The sequence below is a fragment of the Amblyraja radiata genome, chromosome 7, assembly GCF_010909765.2.
Source record: "Amblyraja radiata isolate CabotCenter1 chromosome 7, sAmbRad1.1.pri, whole genome shotgun sequence".
NCBI lineage: Eukaryota > Metazoa > Chordata > Chondrichthyes > Rajiformes > Rajidae > Amblyraja > Amblyraja radiata.
The window spans coordinates 43,703,978-43,724,522 of NC_045962.1; the positions used below are offsets into that span (position 1 = coordinate 43,703,978).

Sequence of the window (20,545 nt, forward strand, 5' to 3'; positions counted from 1 at the left end):
ATTTGAGAAAAGCAGTGGTTTGTATTCAAGCCTACTACCACGGGATTAAAGCCAGAGAATTGGTTGAGAAAATCAAGGCAGCACGCCATATTAAGTCATTCTTAATGATGTGCATTACAAGAAAACATTTCTTGAGGCGGCTGTAGTCACTTGGCAAGCTTCAGTCCGTGGGTACCGATCAAGTGGACGCTACAGAGCTATGTGACAAGCAATCCAGAGATGGTACAAAGCATGCAAAATAGGGCATTCCCAGTTTGTGCAATATTAGTCAATGAGGTATGCAACTATTACCATTCAGGCTGCCTACAAGGGTATGGTGGTTAGGCAGTAGGTTAAGCAAAAGAGGGCTACTGTAAAAGTTCAGTCAGTACTCCGTATGAGTTGGTATAGGAAAGACTTCCTCAAACGGAAATATACAGCAGTTGTAGTGCAGTTTCACTACCTTGCTTATGAAGCAAGAAAACTATACAGAGTGCAAAACAAAGCCGCTGTTGTATTGCAAAGACAATATAGATCCTACTTGATGAATAACCAGAAATGTGACTTAAGAAGACAAATAGATGAACAACAGAAAAGCCTTAAACGATACAAAGAACGGTTAAATAAATGTGTGACAATGAGTAAAAAGCTGCTAATAGAAAAGTATAAAGAAGAGACCCTTGTCGGTCGAGACAAAGGTATGCAGGACCGATTGTGATTAGGACACTTCACTACAGTCCAGCATGGAGCCTCCTTCATTGAGCAATGGACAGATTGTTATGCATTGCAGAATCTCATTAAACAACAAGAATCTCATTAAACAACAAGAACAACAACAAAAACGCAGCGCCAGGAAATTGAGCGACAGGGGAAGCTGCTAGAAAACGAAAACCTGCAGCCATGTGTCCGATCCCACCTACAAATAATGAACCGAAAACAAAGCAAATATATGAAGCAGAAAATGAAACGTTAACTTTAGCAGAATACCAGGAACAGGAAGAAATCTTTAAACTAAGATTGGAAAATTGAAAAAGGGAAGAGGCAGAGATACAGGCAGAGCTAGAGTGATTAGAAAGAGTTCGCAATTTACACACAAGGGAACGGAAAATGATAACACATAAAGCAAGGGGTAATGTATTTGGTTTAAGGAAGACGGGTAGAATGAAAAAATTATGTGCTAAGTTTAGATATGATTATTACAGTGATGTAATATTGTAAGATGACTGTAAGAATACAATTTTGTAACAGTGTAATAATCAATTATATTTTAGGTAACGAGCATATACCGTGGTTTAGATATGATTATTACAGTTATGAGGATGTATTGTAAGATGACTTTAATAATACAATTTTGCAACAGTGTATTCATCAATTATGTTAGGTAAAGAGCATAATCCGTGAAGGTGAAATTGAGTTAAAAGGGGAGGAGTGCTGTGTATGTAATAGAAATGGGGTTACCTGCCTCCAAGTTAAAGGGGGAGGAGTGAGGTGTATGTAACAGAAATGATGTTACCTGCCTCCAAGTTAAAAGGGGAGGAGTGTTATGTATGACATATAATTAAGATATGTGATGTCTTGCGCTATGGTACGCATGTGCAGGAGAGACTCAAGGTGGCGTCCTTGAATAAAGAAGCTTGTTAGTTTACTCCCGTATCCGAGTATTAATTAAAGCCGTTCCAAGCAACAAATACACAACAGTCACTTTACACATAGTAAGGCACACGATGCAGAAAAAAATTAGATCCAGAAGAAAGTAAAAATCTTCATTCCAGCACCACAGGGAGTAGTTACAGTGAACACTAAATACATTTAAGCAATGAATGGGGTCAAGGAAAAAGCGTTCATGTCGCTTAGCTCTGGCTGATCAATTTCTAATCTTGTGATGTGGACTCGATAAGAAGTCAAATGAATGTGAGAGAAAGAATTCCAAGGTAGTTCTGATGGGCTAAGAAGTTGCCAGTGGGCTTCATGACTTGTTTCACTGCTATAACGTAATTAATTGTCTTCTCCTGACCAAAGATTCTGATTGTTGACCCTAACTCCTATCCCCCAGTTTGTTATACACAAATTACAAGAGACTCGTCATGGGTTGACATGTTGTCTGATCTTTGTTCTTATTAAAGTTTGTAAAGAGTAACATTGGATATGCGTTCTCGATTAGTGAGTTGGGTAGATTAAATTTGCTTGTCCCAACCAAATTAAACCATTCTCTCAAGGTGTTGAAAATGTAGCCTTCATTATCACAACATACAATATCCATAAAAGCATAATCCATTGTAAGGAGAAAGCTTGATTAGCATTAAAGAGGAAAATATGCCGTTTAAGGCAAGTTGGGGAGTGAAAATGATATTGATCATTTTGAGCAGAATGTCCTGTCATTGTGCTGCTTGCTTTTATATACGTGGTTGCATTATCAGCTAGAGTTTTTCATTTACTGTTTGCCACAATCTTTTTTTAGATACCTTGCGCTGGTGTCTGCATTGGCTTCTGGTGCTGACTGGCTCTTCATCCCAGAGGCCCCTCCAGAGGATGGCTGGGAAGATTTTATGTGTCAGAGACTTGGAGAGGTATGCAACAGTTGGACATTTGATGACGACGAGTCTCTTGCAATTTCTGCAAGTCTGAATTATGATCACGACTGTTTTTTAAGGGAGCAAATCCAATAATACAACTTGATCAAGTGTCTGAATGTTGATTAGTTCTATTAGCCATGTCTGTCATCAAGAATATCACTGCTAAGGTTGTTCGGTGTGAGTAGAAATGCTTACACACTTTAAGCAAGTGCACTGTTGAGGACACATTGGTAATTTGATAGACTGCTTTGGAATAATGTATACTGATGGTCTTGACCCCTCCGTATTCTGCACTACGTGAGAATGTTACCCACTAAGCCACGGGTGATACCAGCTAATTTCTAAGTCTGACTAACCAACTGAATGTGTTCTTTTTTCAGAGTCGCAGTAGAGGCTCAAGACTGAACATCATCATCCTTGCAGAGGGCGCAATCGACCGGCATGGAAATCCCATCAGCTCCAACTATGTAAAAGATGTAGGTATGAGAGAATCAGAGGCAGTGAGAACATCATTGAAATGGTTTCATGAAATAGACTGTTCCCGGGAAATGTCCTTTTAATTATTGGACTTCTAAAAGAATGCAGATCCTAACTACTTGACACACAAGGCCAGTGAATTGTTTGTAGAATTAATATAATTCTTGGGGCAACAACCAAGTTATTTGAAGTTATCTTGGGGTAACAACCAAGTTATGTGGAGACTGGAGTCTACATGATTAGGTTCCAGTTCATGGATGTTTAGCACGTGGATTCAGTTTGTAGTAATCTATGAGGATAACCTCTCTATTCCATGTTCTTGTATCCACCTTCCCTTCCTCTCCGGGTAATTTTTGTTTTTCTGTTTTATATATTTTTTTCCCAGCTTGTTTCCAAGCGCCTCGGATTTGACACACGGGTCACTGTCTTGGGGCATGTTCAGCGAGGAGGAACACCTTCTGCGTTCGATCGAATTCTGGTGAGTGAATGCAATTATTCTGAGTGTTATTGACCAGCAACATCTTCACCAGGCGACTTCCCCAAATGGCTCTTACAAACACCCTCAACATGTTAGTTGGGAAGCTACAAGTTCTATTCCCTAACTGCAGTTGGATAAATGTTGTTATAGTACCGGCCTCAGCTATCTCATCTGGCACCTTGTTCCATATACCCACCTTGAGTGAAAAGGTTGCTCCTTAGCTTCCTATTAAATCTTTCACCTCTCACCTTAAACCTATGTCCTCTGATTTTGGGTTCCGAAGAAGAAAGTCTTAGCTTGCCCAATCTCTCCCTATAACTCATGCCTTTGAGTCCTGACAACATCCTTGTAAATTTTCCCTACACTCTTTCCAGTTTAATAATATGCTTCCAGTTGTGACCAAAACTGAATACAATACTTCAAATGCAGCCTCGCCAAAATCTTGCACAACAACAACAGAACATTCTAACTTCTATACTCAATACTCTTATTGATTAAGGCCAATGTATCAAGAGCCTTCTTTACCACCCTATCTGCCTGTGACGCCACTTTCAAGGAAATGTGTACCTGTATTCTTAGGTCCCTCTATTCTACCACACATCCCTAGACCCTACATCACTGTGACGGTCTTGTCCTGGTTTGACTTCCCAAAATGTAAAACGTCGCAGTTATCTGCATTAAAATCCATTAGCCATTCGTCAGCCCACTTGCCCAGCTGATCAAGATTGGCTGTAATTTTTGATAACCATCTTGGACATTATTGCTATTGAGGGAGTGCAGCGTAGGTTCACCAGGTTAATTCCCGGGATGGCGGGACTGACGTATGATGAAAGAATGGGTCGACTGGGCTTGTATTCGCTGGAATTTAGAAAGATGAGCGGGGATCTTATAGAGACATATAAAATATAATAAAGATTAGACAGGGTAGATGCAGGAAAACATTTCCCGGTGTTAGGGGAGTCCAGAACCAGTGGTCACAGTTTAAGAATAAGGGGTAGGCCATTTATGACTGAGATGAGGAAAAACATTTTCACCCAGAGAGTTGTGAATCTGTGGAATTCTCTGCCACAGAAGGCAGTGGCAGCCAATTCACTGGATGTCTTCAAGAGACAGTTAGATTGAGCTCTTTGGGCTAAGGGAATCGAGGGATATGGGGAAAAAGCCGGAACGGGGTACTGATTTTTGATGATCATCCATGATCATATTGAATGGCGGTGCTGGCTCGAAGGGCCGAATGGACCTATTTTCCTGCACCTATTTTCTATGTTTCTATCTACTCTTTCTACGTTACCACGTGCTTTAGTGCAGGGGTCTCCAAACTCCAGGGGCCATATCCGGCCCGCCACGAGATTTTATCCGGCCCGCAGCAAGCTCTTAGCACGTTCCGTGCAGCGGGCTATTTAGCAGGTTCTGTGCTAGCGAGATAAAACAGCGCCCCACTTGCACCGCCCCTCCCGTCTGCAACCCAGGGGTGGGGAGACACCGTGCCGGGTACCTTCAGCCACTCCATCCCCCTCCCTCTCCCTCGGCTCCAAGGACACTCGCCCCCCCCAGCCCCACCCGACATCATTACCACCCTGCTGGAGAAGACTGGGCCCGTGGTAGTTTTCATCAAAGATCATAGAGCGGAGCTTCTTTGGTTTACATTGAGACAGAGATAAAGAGTGAGAGAGAGAGACACACACAGAGAGAGAGACACACAGAGAGAGAGACAGACAGACAGGTAGAGATATTAAATTTATAATACTGACATTTCTTTATTTTTTCCTACGTCCTGCAAAAATGTGCTGAATATATAATGTGGCCCTCATACTGAAAGGTTTGGAGGCCCCTGCTTTAGTGTCATCTGTGAACTTACTAATCATGCCTTGTGCGTTGTTACATGCATTCTCATTTAAGGTTCCTATTTATTGGTGATAACATATTTCATATTTGGATAAAATATTTCTCTGATCTTGTTTTAAAGCAAATCAAAATGAAGTCGGGTAAATTCAGAAAAGGTCCCGTATTTATTTCACTCATTACGACGGTGCAGTAAAACAGATCTAGCTATGAAAATAACAAATGTGAAGTTATCTGACCAATAAGAGATATTTATACTGTTTGGAGAAGAAAAAAAGTCTGGTGTGATTTTCCTTGGGAAGATGGAAATTCCCCTGTTGTACGTTTGTCGGAACAGTTATTTTCCAGGAGTATACCCAAAGGTACAGAAGGAGATCAGACAATTTCCATTAAATGCCTCGGTCTTGTTTGCTGATATTTGAATTGGTTAAAGCTGAGATGTAAGGTTGGCAGGTTTCATAAATATTAATGTTATAGTCATTGTATGCAATCAATTGCCCATTCATATGTTGCTACTAGTAGATGCCAAGGGTTTTTAGATAAACTTTAGGGCATTTTGTTTAGGAACCTATCAGCATTTCAGGGTACGTCTTTAACATTTCTACATCACAGCATAGAAATGAGCACAGAAATGGGTAATTCAGTCCAAATGGCTGTGATGGTATTTGCATTCTATATGAAACTGCTCAAACCCCAGTTTATCTTATCCAGTCTGAATTGTTTCTCCCTCTAGTTAGATAGAGGGAGAAAGAGAGAGAGTTAGATAGAGCTCTAGGGGCTAGTGGAATCAAGGGATATGGGGAGAAGGCAGGCACGGGTTATTGATTGGGGGCGATCAGCCATGATCACAATGAATGACGGTGCTGGCTCGAAGGGCCGAATGGCCGCCTCCTGCACCTATTTTCTAAGTTTCTTAGTTGTTTTCTCCTGCTGTCTGATGATATTTCTCCTTTCTCCATCCTCAGAGCAGCAAGATGGGCATGGAGGCTGTACTCACACTGCTGGATGCTTCGCCAGAGACCTCGTCTTGTGTCGTCAGCCTCAGTGGTAACCAGGCCTTGCGACTGCCGCTGATGGAGTGTGTGCAGCTGGTGGGTGCTTGATGCTTTCCCTGTTGAGATTTATTGCTGAAAGGACTACCCCAATGCCTGTCTCTTACTCCAAACTATGAGTTTGATGCTGTCCACTTCATCCCTTTGTGCTAGCGAGATGTAAGGAAATGGAAATCATAGTACTTTCTAGAGAGTGAGCAATTTGAAACTTGGATAAAGCAGAGATATTTGAGAATTTATTGACAGGTTTCTTTTTCATATAACTGTAGAGCGAGAGTTTAACATTTTGCATCTAGTTGTTGGAAGAGGGTTGTGATATCTCCATGGGTATGGATTGCACATTGGATTGTTCAGTGTTCCACTGTCTGTTCCTGATTGTGGCAGTCACATATTGCAATGGTTCTTAATTTCCAGCTATACAGCCAGCTGCCGCACCTGCCATGGTGTGTGTGTGTGTGTCCCTCTCTCCCTCACTCCCTCCCTCTCTCTCTCTCCCTCCCTCCCTCCCCCTTCTCCCTCCCTCACCCTCCTCTCCACCCTCACCCTCTCTTGTACAAGGTGCATAGTAATCGCTTCCAGTTGGCCTTTCAAGCTTCATTGGAGTTCTAATTGCCAAGGTCAGGTGCGTGGGCGCAAAGGCTTTCTCCTGATGAATGAGGAGGTATTTTTCTTTGTTCACTGGAGTTTAGAGAACCTTGAACCATCCCAGTTTATGGCTGGAGAAATGGCATTTGCCAGCACAGGCACCCAGGATATGGGATTGGACAAGTGTTCCAGAGGTGCACCACTCTGCAGTATTAAGTGGTATAACAACAAGGTTGTTAAGACTGCATCTGGCCGATACCACTGCTCAGTATGTGGCTATTTTGTTCAGAAGCGCATCTATGAGGGCCTAACGGCATAATTTGTTAAGTGAGAGATCAACATGTACATCAAGCATCAATAACAATCTTCGCCTTTTCATAGTGATAGGTATCATTAGTAACCATAGATAAAAGCGATTGGTAGAATTAGCTCAAGCAGACTAAAACATATAGGCTTGCAAGACTCTGGAGGAGATGAGAGGTCTAGGCTCTTGTCTTCTAGTATGCCTTTTAATCTTGGAAGAGGAACTATACATGTTTGCCATTGTGATACTTGAGCTGATAGGGTTAAATTACGCATGGTTGATCGCATTGCCTTGATCCAAGAATGTTAACGAATTAACAATTAACTAATTAATATGTTGCAGATGATTAAAGGATCAATGTTTATAGAGACAATGTTTCCAAAGGGTTGTTTAAAGAGATTAGCTGTGTGAATGAGGGGGGGGAGAGAGAGCAGGAGGCAGAAAGGATTGGACTGAAGGCTCAGCTGTCAAAGCGGAGCATTGAAAAACTGGGATATGTAAGAGGTCAAAATAAGAGTAGTGTAGAGATTCCAGTTGGTTGTCGAGAATGCAAAGATAGTTGAGGATGAAGTTGTGGAGGAATTTGAATGTAAGGATGGGAATTTTAACATCAAAATATGAATCAGAATGGTAATAACCAATCTTCCAAGATCTGACATTAGACCTATGTTCTGACGATTTGGCTGTGCTCTGTTGACCAATGCTTCTGAGCTAATGAAGGGAAAATCTGGGACATATGACAATCAAACACTCTTGACTCGTATAATTACCTCCCATTCTCACTCATTAAGGGTGAGAGCAAGACTAGCGACAATGGTGCATTTCGTAGCTCACTTGCTGAAGTAAGTGCTGGTATTCATGGAACTGTACATATTTGGAAGAGATTGAGGAGAAAATGTATTTTTTCATCATTGGGCAAGTTGTTTGAACTTGTGCAGAGGCCAGAAACTCACTTTCCTCATTTTGCTTCATTTCTAGACCAAGGATGTTCAGAAATCAATGGATGAGCGGAGATTTGATGAAGCCATCACACTACGTGGAAGGTAAGGCCTTGCTTCTGTTCTCCCCCTCGATCTCGGTTGCAATCTATCGGTTAAACTTCCATTTGTATCCCATCCATCATGGCCTCCAGATGTTGCAATCACTTTGTAAACAATTGAGTACTTTTTGAAGTGTATTCAGTGTTGTTCAGGGAGAATGTTGCAGCCAGTTTGTGCACAACAAGATCCAGTAAACTAATGTGGTGACCAGATGGTTTGCTTTATTGATATTGGTTGAGGAATAAATGTTCATTACATCAATGGGAATAAATACCCAGCACTTCAGAATAATTCTATAATTGGATAAGTAATATGAGAGAAGAGGGATCAATTAGGAATAAAGAAGGTGGGCTTTGCACAGAGACAATGGGCATGACTGCAATACAAAACAATATTACGTATCACTTTTTACCAAGGAAAAGGATGCTGCAAAAATCTCAGTAGAAGCAGAAGTAATAGAGAGAGGTCATGGAAAGGGTGAAGATTGATAAGGGCGTGGGTGTTAAAGTTAGCAAGCCTCTGGGTCTGGATACAATGCAATTGCTTAGGGATGTAAATTGAATGCTACAGAAGGGCTTGCTATAATTTTCTGGATCTTCCGAGATACTGAATAGTTGACAGATGTCTGGATCAAGTAACCTCCAGTTTGGGGTTTGTTGACTTGCTAGGTGACTGCAGATCAGCTGGTATAAGCTACTTTTAGAAGCAATAATCTGGTGAATCATTTTTTCGCACGTGGAAAGATTTGAGTTGCTAAAGGCAAGCCAGTGTGGACTATTCAATGGCAAATTACATTTGCTAACCTGATTGGCGTTTCTGTCAATGTATTAGAGAAGGTTGATTAAAGGACTGCAGTAGGTGTCAAATGGGTGTTTGGGGGAAAAAATTTGGTTGACCTCTGTACAAAAGACTTCAGTAGAAGGGTTTCGACCCAAAACGTCACCCATTCCTTCTCTCCAGAGATGCTGCCTGTACCAATGAGTTACTCCAGCATTTTGTGAGCTGTCACATTGATGTGCTGGGAAAAGCATCTCACTGTTCAGTAATCTGCATTGTATAAAGGGTTTAGCTGCAGATACTTTCATTGTTTGCTGCTACTCTATCCTGTCAGTTGGGAACTGCATTGTCTCCTTGAACAGCTCTGAGGCAGAGGTGGCCACTAGAAGCACAAGAATCCTTGTGTGATTAGAGGATTCGAGGATGTATGCACATACACTGGAGAACCCAGCATCTTCCCTCCCTCAATGGCAGCCGGCCCCAACGCTGCACAGTTACAGGAGGCTTTAAGCATTGGTTTACTTCCCAGGGGTCAACATGGCAAGCAAAGCCATGTTTTGGCACACAGTTTGGGCTTAAACACTGCAAATGACCCAGTCATGATCTAGTACGTTTCTTTTTATGTATTGCAGCTCAATTTCGTAAGTTTTAGTTTCAGTTAAGCATTAGCGTTATTGACAGCACATGTTTTGTAGACCAAGTAAGAGTGAAATCCAATTTGAAGACAATGAGTTTTAAAAATTCACAGTTATTTACTCAGGGCCTTTTTTTTTTAAAGGTTCTGAATAGAACTTTATTTTATGCAGCCACAAGAAAATGTAGTAAATGCTGTGTTTTTCAATTTAATGGAGATGCTTAAACTTGCATTAAATGCAGCATAAACAGTTAGGAGCTCCAGTTTTCCATGCTTTCTTCGCAGCTGTACAATGAGCTTTCCAACTGTTCTCACATGATTTGCCTTTTTGGCGTAGTTTATGGAGCAATACTTTTCTTGAATATTCTCCATTCAAATTAAAAAGGAAGTTCAAGCCCTGCCCTGTTAGTCTGTGATTTAGAATACAATCCAGGTGGAATCCAAACCCTGATTGAGCACTTTCTTATTCCTTTTGTTGCAGGAGCTTTGAGAATAACTGGAATATCTACAAGCTGCTGGCTCACCAGAAGCCTGCTATGACTAAGGTAAATTTGTGACCACAATGCGTCAAGTATACAGCCAATTAGGACCTCTTGTATTAGAGCATCAGGAGAACCACAAACAAAGCCACGGTGTTTGTTGGCACTTGCATTGCATAGGATTCAGTCACCAGCAGGTGCTAAAATGGCAAGTAATGTATGGGCTGTGGTTGGTTGCAGATAACATGTGGCTTCCTCCAACTGCAGAATGAAACCTCATAAGAGACTATATATATATCCACGACAAACTGTGCGGAGGGGGTTGAATTGTTATTCAATAATTATACACAGTGTTGCTGAATGCACATTTTTTGAGCTGCTTTCAGATGAAAGTCCTCCTTTCATGTTCATAAGTGATAGGAGTAGAATTAGACCATTCGGCCCATCAAGTCTACACCACCATTCAATCGTGGCTGATCTATCTCACCCTCCTAAATCCATTCTCCGCAGGAGAATAATCCCCCATAACCCCTGACACAAGTCTGGCCTCTGCACCAGAGGAAGGATACGTTAACCTTGCAGGCAGTGAAGGTCAGGCTCACTGCAGTAACGCTGGGATAAAGGGTTCATGAGGATTGGGTGCATTGGTTAGACTCGTGCTCCATTGTAAGGAGATGATTATGAAATCGCCCAATTGAACTGCTTGAAAAGACTGTATTTAACAGTGTAAACTACACTACACAAAGTGCTGGAGTAACTATGGCAGGTCAGGCAGCATCTCTAGAGAACATGGATAGGTGGTGTGTCGGGTTGGGATCCTTCTTCAGACTGATGATCGGTCTGAAGAAGGATCCCGACCTGAAACATCATCTCTCCACGTTCTCCAGAGATATTGCCTGACCCACTGAGTTGCTCCAGCACTTTTGTGTAAACCGGCATCTGTAGTTCTTTGTTTCTAGAGCAAACTATTTCCTATTGTGGGAGAATGTGACAAGATAGGGAATAACAAAATGGAAGGTTTGACCGAATGGAGAGACTTCCGGAAGCATTTTTTTTTCTAACTGAACATGCAATGGAACTGAACAACTGTCCCCAAAATTGTTTTGGAGGTCAATTAGATTAATTTTATTTTATTTCATCGGGATATTAAATATGGAACTATGGTGTAAAAGGAGTTGGATACAGATCAGCCAACTAATTGAATGGCAGAACATGCTTGAGAGGTTTATTAGCCTCTTGTGAGTATCATCTGGTTTTAAGCACAGGTCTCCTCTTCTGCTACATCCAGCATGTGGGCATAGCGCATGTGTAGCAGGGCTAATGTGGCTAATGTGGTGTCTGTTGCCAGCTATTAACCACCAGTTCTGATGTGACTGAGTTATCTCAGCTTTTTTAGCACCTTGTGAAAGGGCTCTGTTACAGTAGAGCTATTGTTTTGGCAGGTACCATCCCCTTTACTACATAGATCTCTCATCAAGAACCAAACGCAGTGATCTCCATATTTCACCAAATATCTGATATCTCCTCTGGTCTTATGCCTGTATATTGCCAGACTGATTCCTGGGATGTCAGGACTTTCATATGAAGAAAGACTGGATAGACTTGGCTTGTACTTGCTAGAATTTAGAAGATTGAGGGGGGATCTTATAGAAACTTACAAAATTCTTAAGGGGTTGGACAGGCTAGATGCAGGAAGATTGTTCCCGATGTTGGGGAAGTCCAGAACAAGGGGTCACAGTTTAAGAATAAGGGGGAAATCTTTTAGGACCGAGATGAGGAAAACATTTTTCACACAGAGAGTGGTGAATCTCTGGAATTCTCTGCCACAGAAGGTAGTTGAGGCCAGTTCATTGGCTATATTTAAGAGGGAGTTAAATGTGGCCCTAGTGGCTAAAGGGATCAGGGGGTATGGAGAGAAGGCAGGTACAGGATACTGAGTTGGATGATCAGCCATGATCATATTGAATGGCGGTGCAGGCTCGAAGGGTCGAATAGCCTACTCCTGCACCTATTTTCTATGTTTCTAAATCTCCTCAGCAAATCTAGACACATCTATTACAAACCCACTGACTCCCACAGCTATCTAGACTACGCTTCTTCCCATCCTGCTTCCTGTAAAGACTCCATCCCCTACTCCCAATTCCTCCGTCTACGCTGCATCTGCACCCAGGATGAGGTTTTCCATACCAGGTCATCGAAGATGGCCTCATTCTTTAGGGAACTCGGGTTCCCCCCTTCCATTAGGCTCTCACTAGGGTCTCCTCGATATCTCGCAACTCTGCTCTTGCTCCCTCTCCCCCCATTCGTAACAAGGACAGAGTCCGCCTTGTCCTCACCTTCCACCCGATCAGCATACAGCATATAACCCTCCAACATTTTCGCCACCTCCAACGGGATCCCACTACTGGCCACATCTTCCCATCTACACCCCTTTCCGCAGAGACCGTTCCCTCCACAACTCCCAGGTTAACTCGTCCCTTCCCACCCAAACCACCCCCTCCCCAGGTACTTTCCCCTGCAACTGCAGGAGATGCAACACCTGTCCCTTTACCTCCCCCCTCGACTCCATCCAAGGACCTTGACAGCCTTTTCAGGTGAGGCAGAGGTTCACTTGCACCTCCTCCAATCTCATCTACTGTATCTGCTGTTCCAGGTGTCAACTCCTGTATATCGGCGAGACCAAGCTCAGGCTCGGCGATCGTTTCGCTGAACACCTCTGCCCGCTCAGTCCACCTAAACCTACCTTATCTCCTGGTTGCTCAGCACTTTAACCCCCTCCCATTCCCAATCTGACCTTTGTCCTGGGCCTCCTCTGTTGTCAGTGAGGCCCAGCGCAAACAGCACCTCATATTTTGCTTGGGTAGCTTACACCCCAGCGGTATGAACATTGACTTCTCTAACTTCAAATAGCCCTTGCTTTCCCCCCTTCCCAGTTCTCCCACCAGTCTTACTGTCTCCGACTACATCCTATCTCTGTCCCGCCCACTTCCCTGACATCAGTCTGAAGAAGGGTCTCGACCTGAAACATCACCTATTCCTTCTCTCCAGACTTGCTTTTCTGACACCTGTGCTTTCCCATTTCCAGAGTAATTTCAATATGGCCATCGTAAATATCGGCGCTCCAGCGGCAGGGATGAATGCAGCTGTACGTTCGGCAGTCCGAGTTGGGTTATCAGCAGGACACGTGGTCTACACTGTTAGCGATGGGCTGGAAGGCTTTGCCGCAGGACAGGTAAGAGGCTCTTAAGTCCAGTGCAACAACCCCCCCCCGTGATCTTGTTTGTGTGAGTCACAGCAGTGATGTAACTCTATCCAGGTGGACGTGAGTTTGTCAGCATTGGCATTGCTCCTGTTCTGAGACCATGGAGGAGTTTACCTGGAGATAGATATGCTGTATCAATAGGTATTTTCCACTTCTGGTGGTGAGACCTTTATTTAAATGCTGTTGAGAAGAGCGATCTCAGAATTGCTCAGTCGGTGGAGGTGTTGATAGCTGATGGCATTGCTCGCTGCGTGCTTGTGCAGGGAAAGATGTAGTAGGTCTTCAGTGCAATTGACCAGACTTGGAGAAGAGTTATGTTTATAGGGAGATGGGTGTTGGTAGATCACCAGGCTACTGCAAATTGTGCTTCCATATAAATGTTTGTAGCATTGTTCACATTCAGAACAAAAGATGGATGTTAAGCAGATCTTGGGGGCAATGACTATTCACAGAAGAGAGGTCCAATACATGGCATTACCAATGTGCTTACACTCTTATGAAAGTAACCCAGGGATTGCCTTCTCTTCTTCCCGCAGATTAAGGAAGTGATTTGGCGTGATGTTGGAGGCTGGACTGGACAAGGCGGGTCACTGCTGGGCACTAAACGGTAATTATTACCACAATCCTAATGATCTATATTGACTGTGTGGATGCAATGCTGCTCTCTGCAGCATCTGAAAAACAGAAGAGGTTGTTTTGGGGATCACTCATACTGCTAGTTTCAATAGTGGTGTCCAATCATTAGCTACTATCACGCGGCCAAAGTGGACTCTAACAGTGGTGTCCAAAGATACTAGAGGAGCAGTATCTTTGGTGGTGTCTGTAAGAAAGGATGATTGAGCCAGAATCTCCGTCAGTTTGTCATTATGACAGCAATACTTCATCACGATAACATAAATCATAGAATCTCAGAGAGACAGCACTGAAACAGGCCCACTGTCCACTCCAACCACCAGAAACAACCCATTTATATTTAGCTTACATTAATCCCATTTTCTATTCTTCACAAATTCCCGTCAGATTCTCCCCTTCACCTACAAACGGGGAACAATTTGCAGTTGCCAAGTAGCTCTCAACCCATATGTCTTTGGTATCTGGGAGAAAACCGGATTAGGGGGCGGCACGGTGGCGCAGAGTTGCCACCTTACCGCACTTTCAGCGCAGATACCCGGTTCGATCCCGACTACGGGTGCTGTCGGTACGTTCTCCCCGTGACCACATGGGTTTTCTCCGAGATCTTCGGTTTCCTTCCACGCTCCAAAGACGTACAGGTTTATAGGTTAATTGGCTCAATATAAATGTAAAATGTCCCTAGTGTGTGTAGGATAATGTTAATATATGGGGATTGCTGGTCGGCGCTGACTCGGTGGGCCAAAGGGCCTGTTTCGGCACTGTATCTCTAAACAAGACTAATCTGGAAGAAACCAATGTGGTCACAGGGAGAACTCCACATAAGCAGCATTGAGGTCAGATCGAACCCATGTCTCTGGAGCTGTGAAGTTACTAACTGTGCCTTCCTCAAAACTTAACTAAACTAAGGTCCTCTGCCAAGTTATCTCATCTGAACAACACTGCCTCTGAAGCTTGTACAGCTTTGTGCTGGAGGAGGGAACAATAGCAAACTTGAGGCCTCTGGAGAGATACAAGTGAGCAGTATAGATGTATTGTGGCATTCTTTCTATATCATAGAAGCCGCTTCTTATCAAAAGTAAACAACAGTGACAACATTTACTATCACCTTCAGTTCGCCACCAGTGAAAGAGTAATCAACGTCCATCATACTTGGCACAAAGCTCAGTGTCTACTGCACGGCAGCAACCTCTACCTCCTTTGTCCTTCTGCGGCAGGAACTATATTCAGCAGCCATTGTGAAGCCCCAGCCAATGAAGGCAAGCATTCCATACCCCTTGTTCCCTGCGTTGCCACTTTTGGGGAACTATATACATGTACCCCAAAGTCTCTCTGTTTAACAACGCTCCACAAGGCCCTCCCATTCTTTGAGTATTCTTAAGCTCTCCTGGCTTAACTTCCCAAAATACATCATTTTGAGTTAAATTCCAGCTGCCACTCCCTCTTCCACTTTTGTGGTCTATACAGTAACCCTCACAATAACAGACCTCTATACAGCAGATTTTGGTTACAGTGGACCAGGGCACTGTAACCCCACCCTTCCACCAGTTGCCCAATAAGCTGGCGTCAGGCACCCCAGCCTGTGAATTCCAGGAATTCCAGCAACCTTCTACACTGTCCAGTATAGCACCAATTTACCATTAGTATCAAATTTGGCAAGTACTAATTACTGATTTATTTGGCAGGATATTCAATCGCAAACTGTCTGTACTCAGTCCAAACAGTTTTCACCCATGCCCTCAAAGGAGATGGGCGGATGGTGCTCTTAATCTCCCCCCATCAGTCATTGGTGCTCACCTTGGGGTGTGAATCTGGAAGGGCCAAAACCCCAGATTATTCAGGCTGTCCACTTTAATAGTGAGATCCTCGATTCATCAGTGGGCGAGATCCAGTGCATTCAGAAAGTATTCAGACCCCTTCACTTTTTCCACATTTTGTTACGTTACAGCCTTATTTTTAAATGGATTAAATTCATTTTTGTAATCTTCGATCTACACACAATACTCCAGAATGAAGAAGCAAAAACAGGTGTTTAAAATTTTTTGCAAAGTAATTAAAAATAAATAACTGAAATATCACATTTACATGAGTATTCAGACCCTTTGCTATGACACTCAAAATTGAGCTTAGGTTTATCCTGTTTCCATTGATTATCCTTGAGATGTTTCTACAACTTGATTGGAGTCCACCAGTGGTAAATTAAATTGATTGGACATGATTTGGAAAGGCACACACCTGTCTATATAAGGTCCCACAGTTGACAGTGCATGTCAGAGCAAAAACCAAGCCATGAAGATGAAGGAATTGTCCGTAGCCTCCAAGACAGGATTGTGTCAAGACACAGATCTGCGGAAGGGTATAAAACAATTTCTGCAACATTGCAGGTCCAGAAGAGCACAGTGGCCTCCGTCATTCTTAAATGGAAGTACTATGGAACCACCAGGACTCTTCATAGAGCTGGCCGCCCAGCCAAACTGAGCAATCGGGGGAGAAGGGCCTCGGTCATTTCATCTACAACCCCGAGGAAGAGCGAGGGCCTCGGCCTTGCCTGCGCCAGAGCACCAGCCTGGGCTCAGCCTTCTCCGGACCGGCGCTAGACTCTGCCGCGCTGCAGGCGGCCTTCAGACCCAAGTTGGAGCTGGACCAGACTCTGGGCTTGGGTCTGGGCAAGGGAGGGGGAGGAGGTTGCTGCAGCCGCCAGCACCACAAACAGCTCCAGCGGGCGCCCGGCCTGCCCATGGCCAGCAGGAGCCCGTCCGCAGACTCTCTCTCCGACCAGAACGACTCCAGCAGCGCCCGTCTTCGAGCAGGGCCGGCGGCTGCCCATATTCAACATGATCTTGGTGTTGGACTGAGGGTGGGGGGTGGAGGTAGAGGACTGCCGGCCAACCCGGCGGGACAGGCAGAGCCGAGCTGGGGCCAATGGCTGCAAGTCCGGGGTCGGGACAGGAACGGGTCACTGGGGAGGGGACGAGGACGGCCCAACAGCAAATCAACAGCATCCGCAGCGACGGAGAGCCGAGCCGACCCCGACCCCGATTACGGACGAAAAGCAAACCTGCAAACAATGCAGCAGCACCGTTACCGAGATTGTTTTATAGCTAATGACCTATGACCTGGGCATGCGCAGTTGGAATACGAAACTCGCTTATTTGTCCTTTTCCCTGTGGCCCAATGGTCTTTATCCAGTCAGCTTCCAATTGAATCTGCTTCAGATAGTGGGCTTCATATTGCAGCAACTCGCTATCCCTTCCGGCAGTGACCTTGTTCCCAGATCCCACTCTAAGGACGTGCAGGTTTGTAGATTAATTAGCTTCGGTAAAAATTGTAAATTGTCCCTTGTGTGTACATAGGATAGTGTAGTGTTATTGTTTGGGGATCGTTAGTCGGCACGGACTCGGTGGGCTGAAAGGCCTCTTTCTGTGATGTATGTCTAAACTAAACTAAAAGACTCCTGACCCTCCTGCTGCACAAAGCTTGCTCCTCATAATTTTCATCATTACTCCTCATAACGGTTGCATTCTAACACACAGTGCTAACTCTTCTAATTTTGGATCAACGGCTTACTTCATCTGGCTTATTTCATCTGTTTTGTATGCAGAACACTCCCTGAAAAGTGCATGGAAAAGCTTGTGCAACAAATACGCAACTACAAGATCCACGCTCTCCTGATCGTCGGAGGCTTTGAGGTGAGTACACGTTCTCATTCCTGTGCTTCCCTGTCGCATTTTCCTTTGGCTATTACAGTCACGGTACTGCTCCCAGCCATTTTCACTCCATCCAAATGTTTCTATGCTCGTGCAGTATCACGAGATTGCTGCCAGGGGGAGGTTTCGAGCTGCTTGTAACCAGCCCTCAGCACTGCCACCTGCTGATATGTAATGGCACTGCAGCCATGATTTTTCGAGTGCTGCGGAATTGTTCAGTCTGAAGAAGGGTTTAGGCCCGAAACGTTGCCTATTTCCTTCGCTCCATAGATGCTGCTGCACCCGCTGAGTTTCTCCAGCATTTTTGTGTACCTTGAATTTTAATTTTGTTGGAAGCCGTCTGAAAAACTCAAAATATGAAGTGAGGAGATGTCCGAAACTGCAGATGCTGGAATCTCGAGCAAAACAAAATGCTGAAGGAACTCAGCAGGTCAGGCAGCATCTGTGGAGTGAATGGACAGGGACTTGCCTATCCATTCCGTCCATGGATGCTGCTTGACCTGCTGAGTTCTTTTGAAATGTGATTGATTAGTTGCTTCTAACTTTAAAAAGTTATTTTCTCAATCCCTCTCCTTGTTCCTACCCCTCTGCTGAAAGGTCAGACGGTGTGATACAACACCAGGTTAATGTGCATTTCCACAGGTGGAGGTAGCTCTCGTAGCCAAGTGTGGTGGTGAGCATCACTGTGTATGGCTAGTGCTTGCTGCATGGACTTGAGCACACACGTATTCCCACTCTGCCGCATTGTTTCCCACCATAGATTTTAGGGGTATTCGGTGGATTTTTAATAGTCCCCAACCTCTCTACATTTTTCACACTTTGAAGTGAAAAGACTACAGAAATATCTGAAATAGACTGAAACAGTTGGGAATATAATTCAGCAAGTCGGGCAGCAAGAGAGAAAATCATAGTCAATATTTTAGGTCAATGACCATTCCTCAGGCCTTTCAGCAGGTCCGTTGGAAGATCATTGACCTGAAATGTCGACTGTTTCTAAATCCACAGATGTTGCATGACCTGCTGAGTGTCTCAGTTATCATTGCTCTTCACCTTTCTCTTCCTCCCACCTTTCCCAGAAGTTTCCTGCATTCCTGTTGTTCTCCATCTCCTGGGCCAGCCTCCTCTTCCAGTGGGCTCCCACCTTTATATGCATTGGTGGTGGGCATGCACAGGTTAATGGGGACTGCTTCTCCCACTGCAGGCTTTTGTCGCAGCCCTGCAACTGACCGAGGGCCGAGAACACTACGAGGAGCTCTGCATCCCCATGTGCGTCATCCCCGCCACCATCAGCAACAACGTGCCGGGAACTGACTTCAGTCTGGGCTGCGACACCGCTGTCAACGCAGCCATGGAGGTACGGTCGGGGGGAGACTGGGCAGCACAGGTCATTCGGCCCGTCGAGAAGGCCTATCTGGGAGGCCATTCAGACCAGCTAGCAGGTTAATAAGAATTGGGTCCATTCAGCTCAGCGAGCAGGTTAATAGAATGGATGGTCATTCAGCCTCTCAAACCTATTGATGTATATGGGGCGGCAAAGTGGTGCAGCTGGTAGAGCTGCTGCCTCACAGTGCCAAAGACCTGGGTTCGATCCTGATCTATGTATGGAGTTTGTACGTTCTCCCTGTGATCGAGTGGGTTTCCTCCGGGTGCTCTGGTTTCCTCTCATACTCCAAAGTTTGTGGTTTAATTGGCCTCTGTAGATAACCCCTTTTGTGTAGGGAGTGGATGCAAAAGTGGGATAACGTAAAACTGGCATTTGGCATGGACTTGGACGGCCAAAGAGTCTGTTTCCATGCTGTATCTTTCAATCAATTCCATCTACATAAATCGCCAAAGCCCATTGAGCTTGTTTATCCAGTTGTAGTTAGCAACAGTCTCTCTGATGAAGGTATCCCTCCAGGATAGGAGTTGTCACTGGAAAGATGATTGGGGTCCTTGTGTGGGTGGGGTGATGATGTGGAGGTGGGATGTTGCCCTGCGGACTGTGGGGTCAGGTTGGATGTTGGTGTTGTGAAGTTGAGGGAAATACTGATGGGGATTTACCCCTTGCCTACAGCAGCCACAGTCGAGCAAACCAAGTTCCCTGTGACTGATGTGGGAGGTAAATCCCTCGGAGTCCCTCATCACGGGGGTCAGTGAGGTGTAGTTGCTGCTGCCTTCCAGTCTGGGTGAGATCCTCTGGCAGTTTTATGGGGAAGTCGGTCTCCATTTGATGTGGGATTTGGTAGACGGGTCAGGATAGCTCGGTTCTCGGGTGAGCTGGTTTAGACCCTGATGGACCCTGTACTGACTGTGATGTTCCTCCCCACAGACCTGTGACCGCATCAAGCAGTCGGCCTCAGGAACCAAGCGGCGGGTCTTCATTGTGGAGACCATGGGGGGTTACTGCGGCTACCTGGCCTCTGCCACTGCCCTGGCTGTTGGGGCCGACGCTGCCTACATCTACGAAGACTTGATCAACATCCACGACTTGACGGTGCGTTCTGCTCTATCCCTCCTAGTGGGGGAGGCATGGTGCTCAGTCACTTCTGACCCCCACCCTGAGGGCACTTACTTGCTGCAATCTGCCATCGTGATTAGGGGGACTGTATCCAGTGGACATCATCACCTGATTGGGGCATCACATCCCATCATATCGCACATTCCAGCTGGCAATTTGGTTACTTTGTGTTGCAGGCTAAGCCCTGGCACGAATGGTGTTCTCCACCCCCCCCCCCCCCCCCAGC

General features: G+C 44.8%; 1 protein-coding gene across 1 annotated transcript in view; it reads left to right on the top strand.

The window, feature by feature from the left end:
- pfkl (phosphofructokinase, liver type) overlaps nucleotides 1–20,545 on the top strand; it is a 60,938-nt gene that overhangs the window by 33,968 nt on the left and 6,425 nt on the right. Inside the window, exons 7-17 of the mRNA XM_033024340.1 lie at nucleotides 2,438–2,546; nucleotides 2,933–3,028; nucleotides 3,415–3,507; nucleotides 6,315–6,440; nucleotides 8,269–8,333; nucleotides 10,223–10,286; nucleotides 13,306–13,452; nucleotides 14,019–14,089; nucleotides 17,714–17,801; nucleotides 19,021–19,173; nucleotides 20,131–20,295. Of these exons, the coding sequence (XP_032880231.1) occupies nucleotides 2,438–2,546; nucleotides 2,933–3,028; nucleotides 3,415–3,507; nucleotides 6,315–6,440; nucleotides 8,269–8,333; nucleotides 10,223–10,286; nucleotides 13,306–13,452; nucleotides 14,019–14,089; nucleotides 17,714–17,801; nucleotides 19,021–19,173; nucleotides 20,131–20,295 (1,177 nt within the window). The remainder of the gene's footprint in view (nucleotides 1–2,437; nucleotides 2,547–2,932; nucleotides 3,029–3,414; nucleotides 3,508–6,314; nucleotides 6,441–8,268; nucleotides 8,334–10,222; nucleotides 10,287–13,305; nucleotides 13,453–14,018; nucleotides 14,090–17,713; nucleotides 17,802–19,020; nucleotides 19,174–20,130; nucleotides 20,296–20,545) is intronic.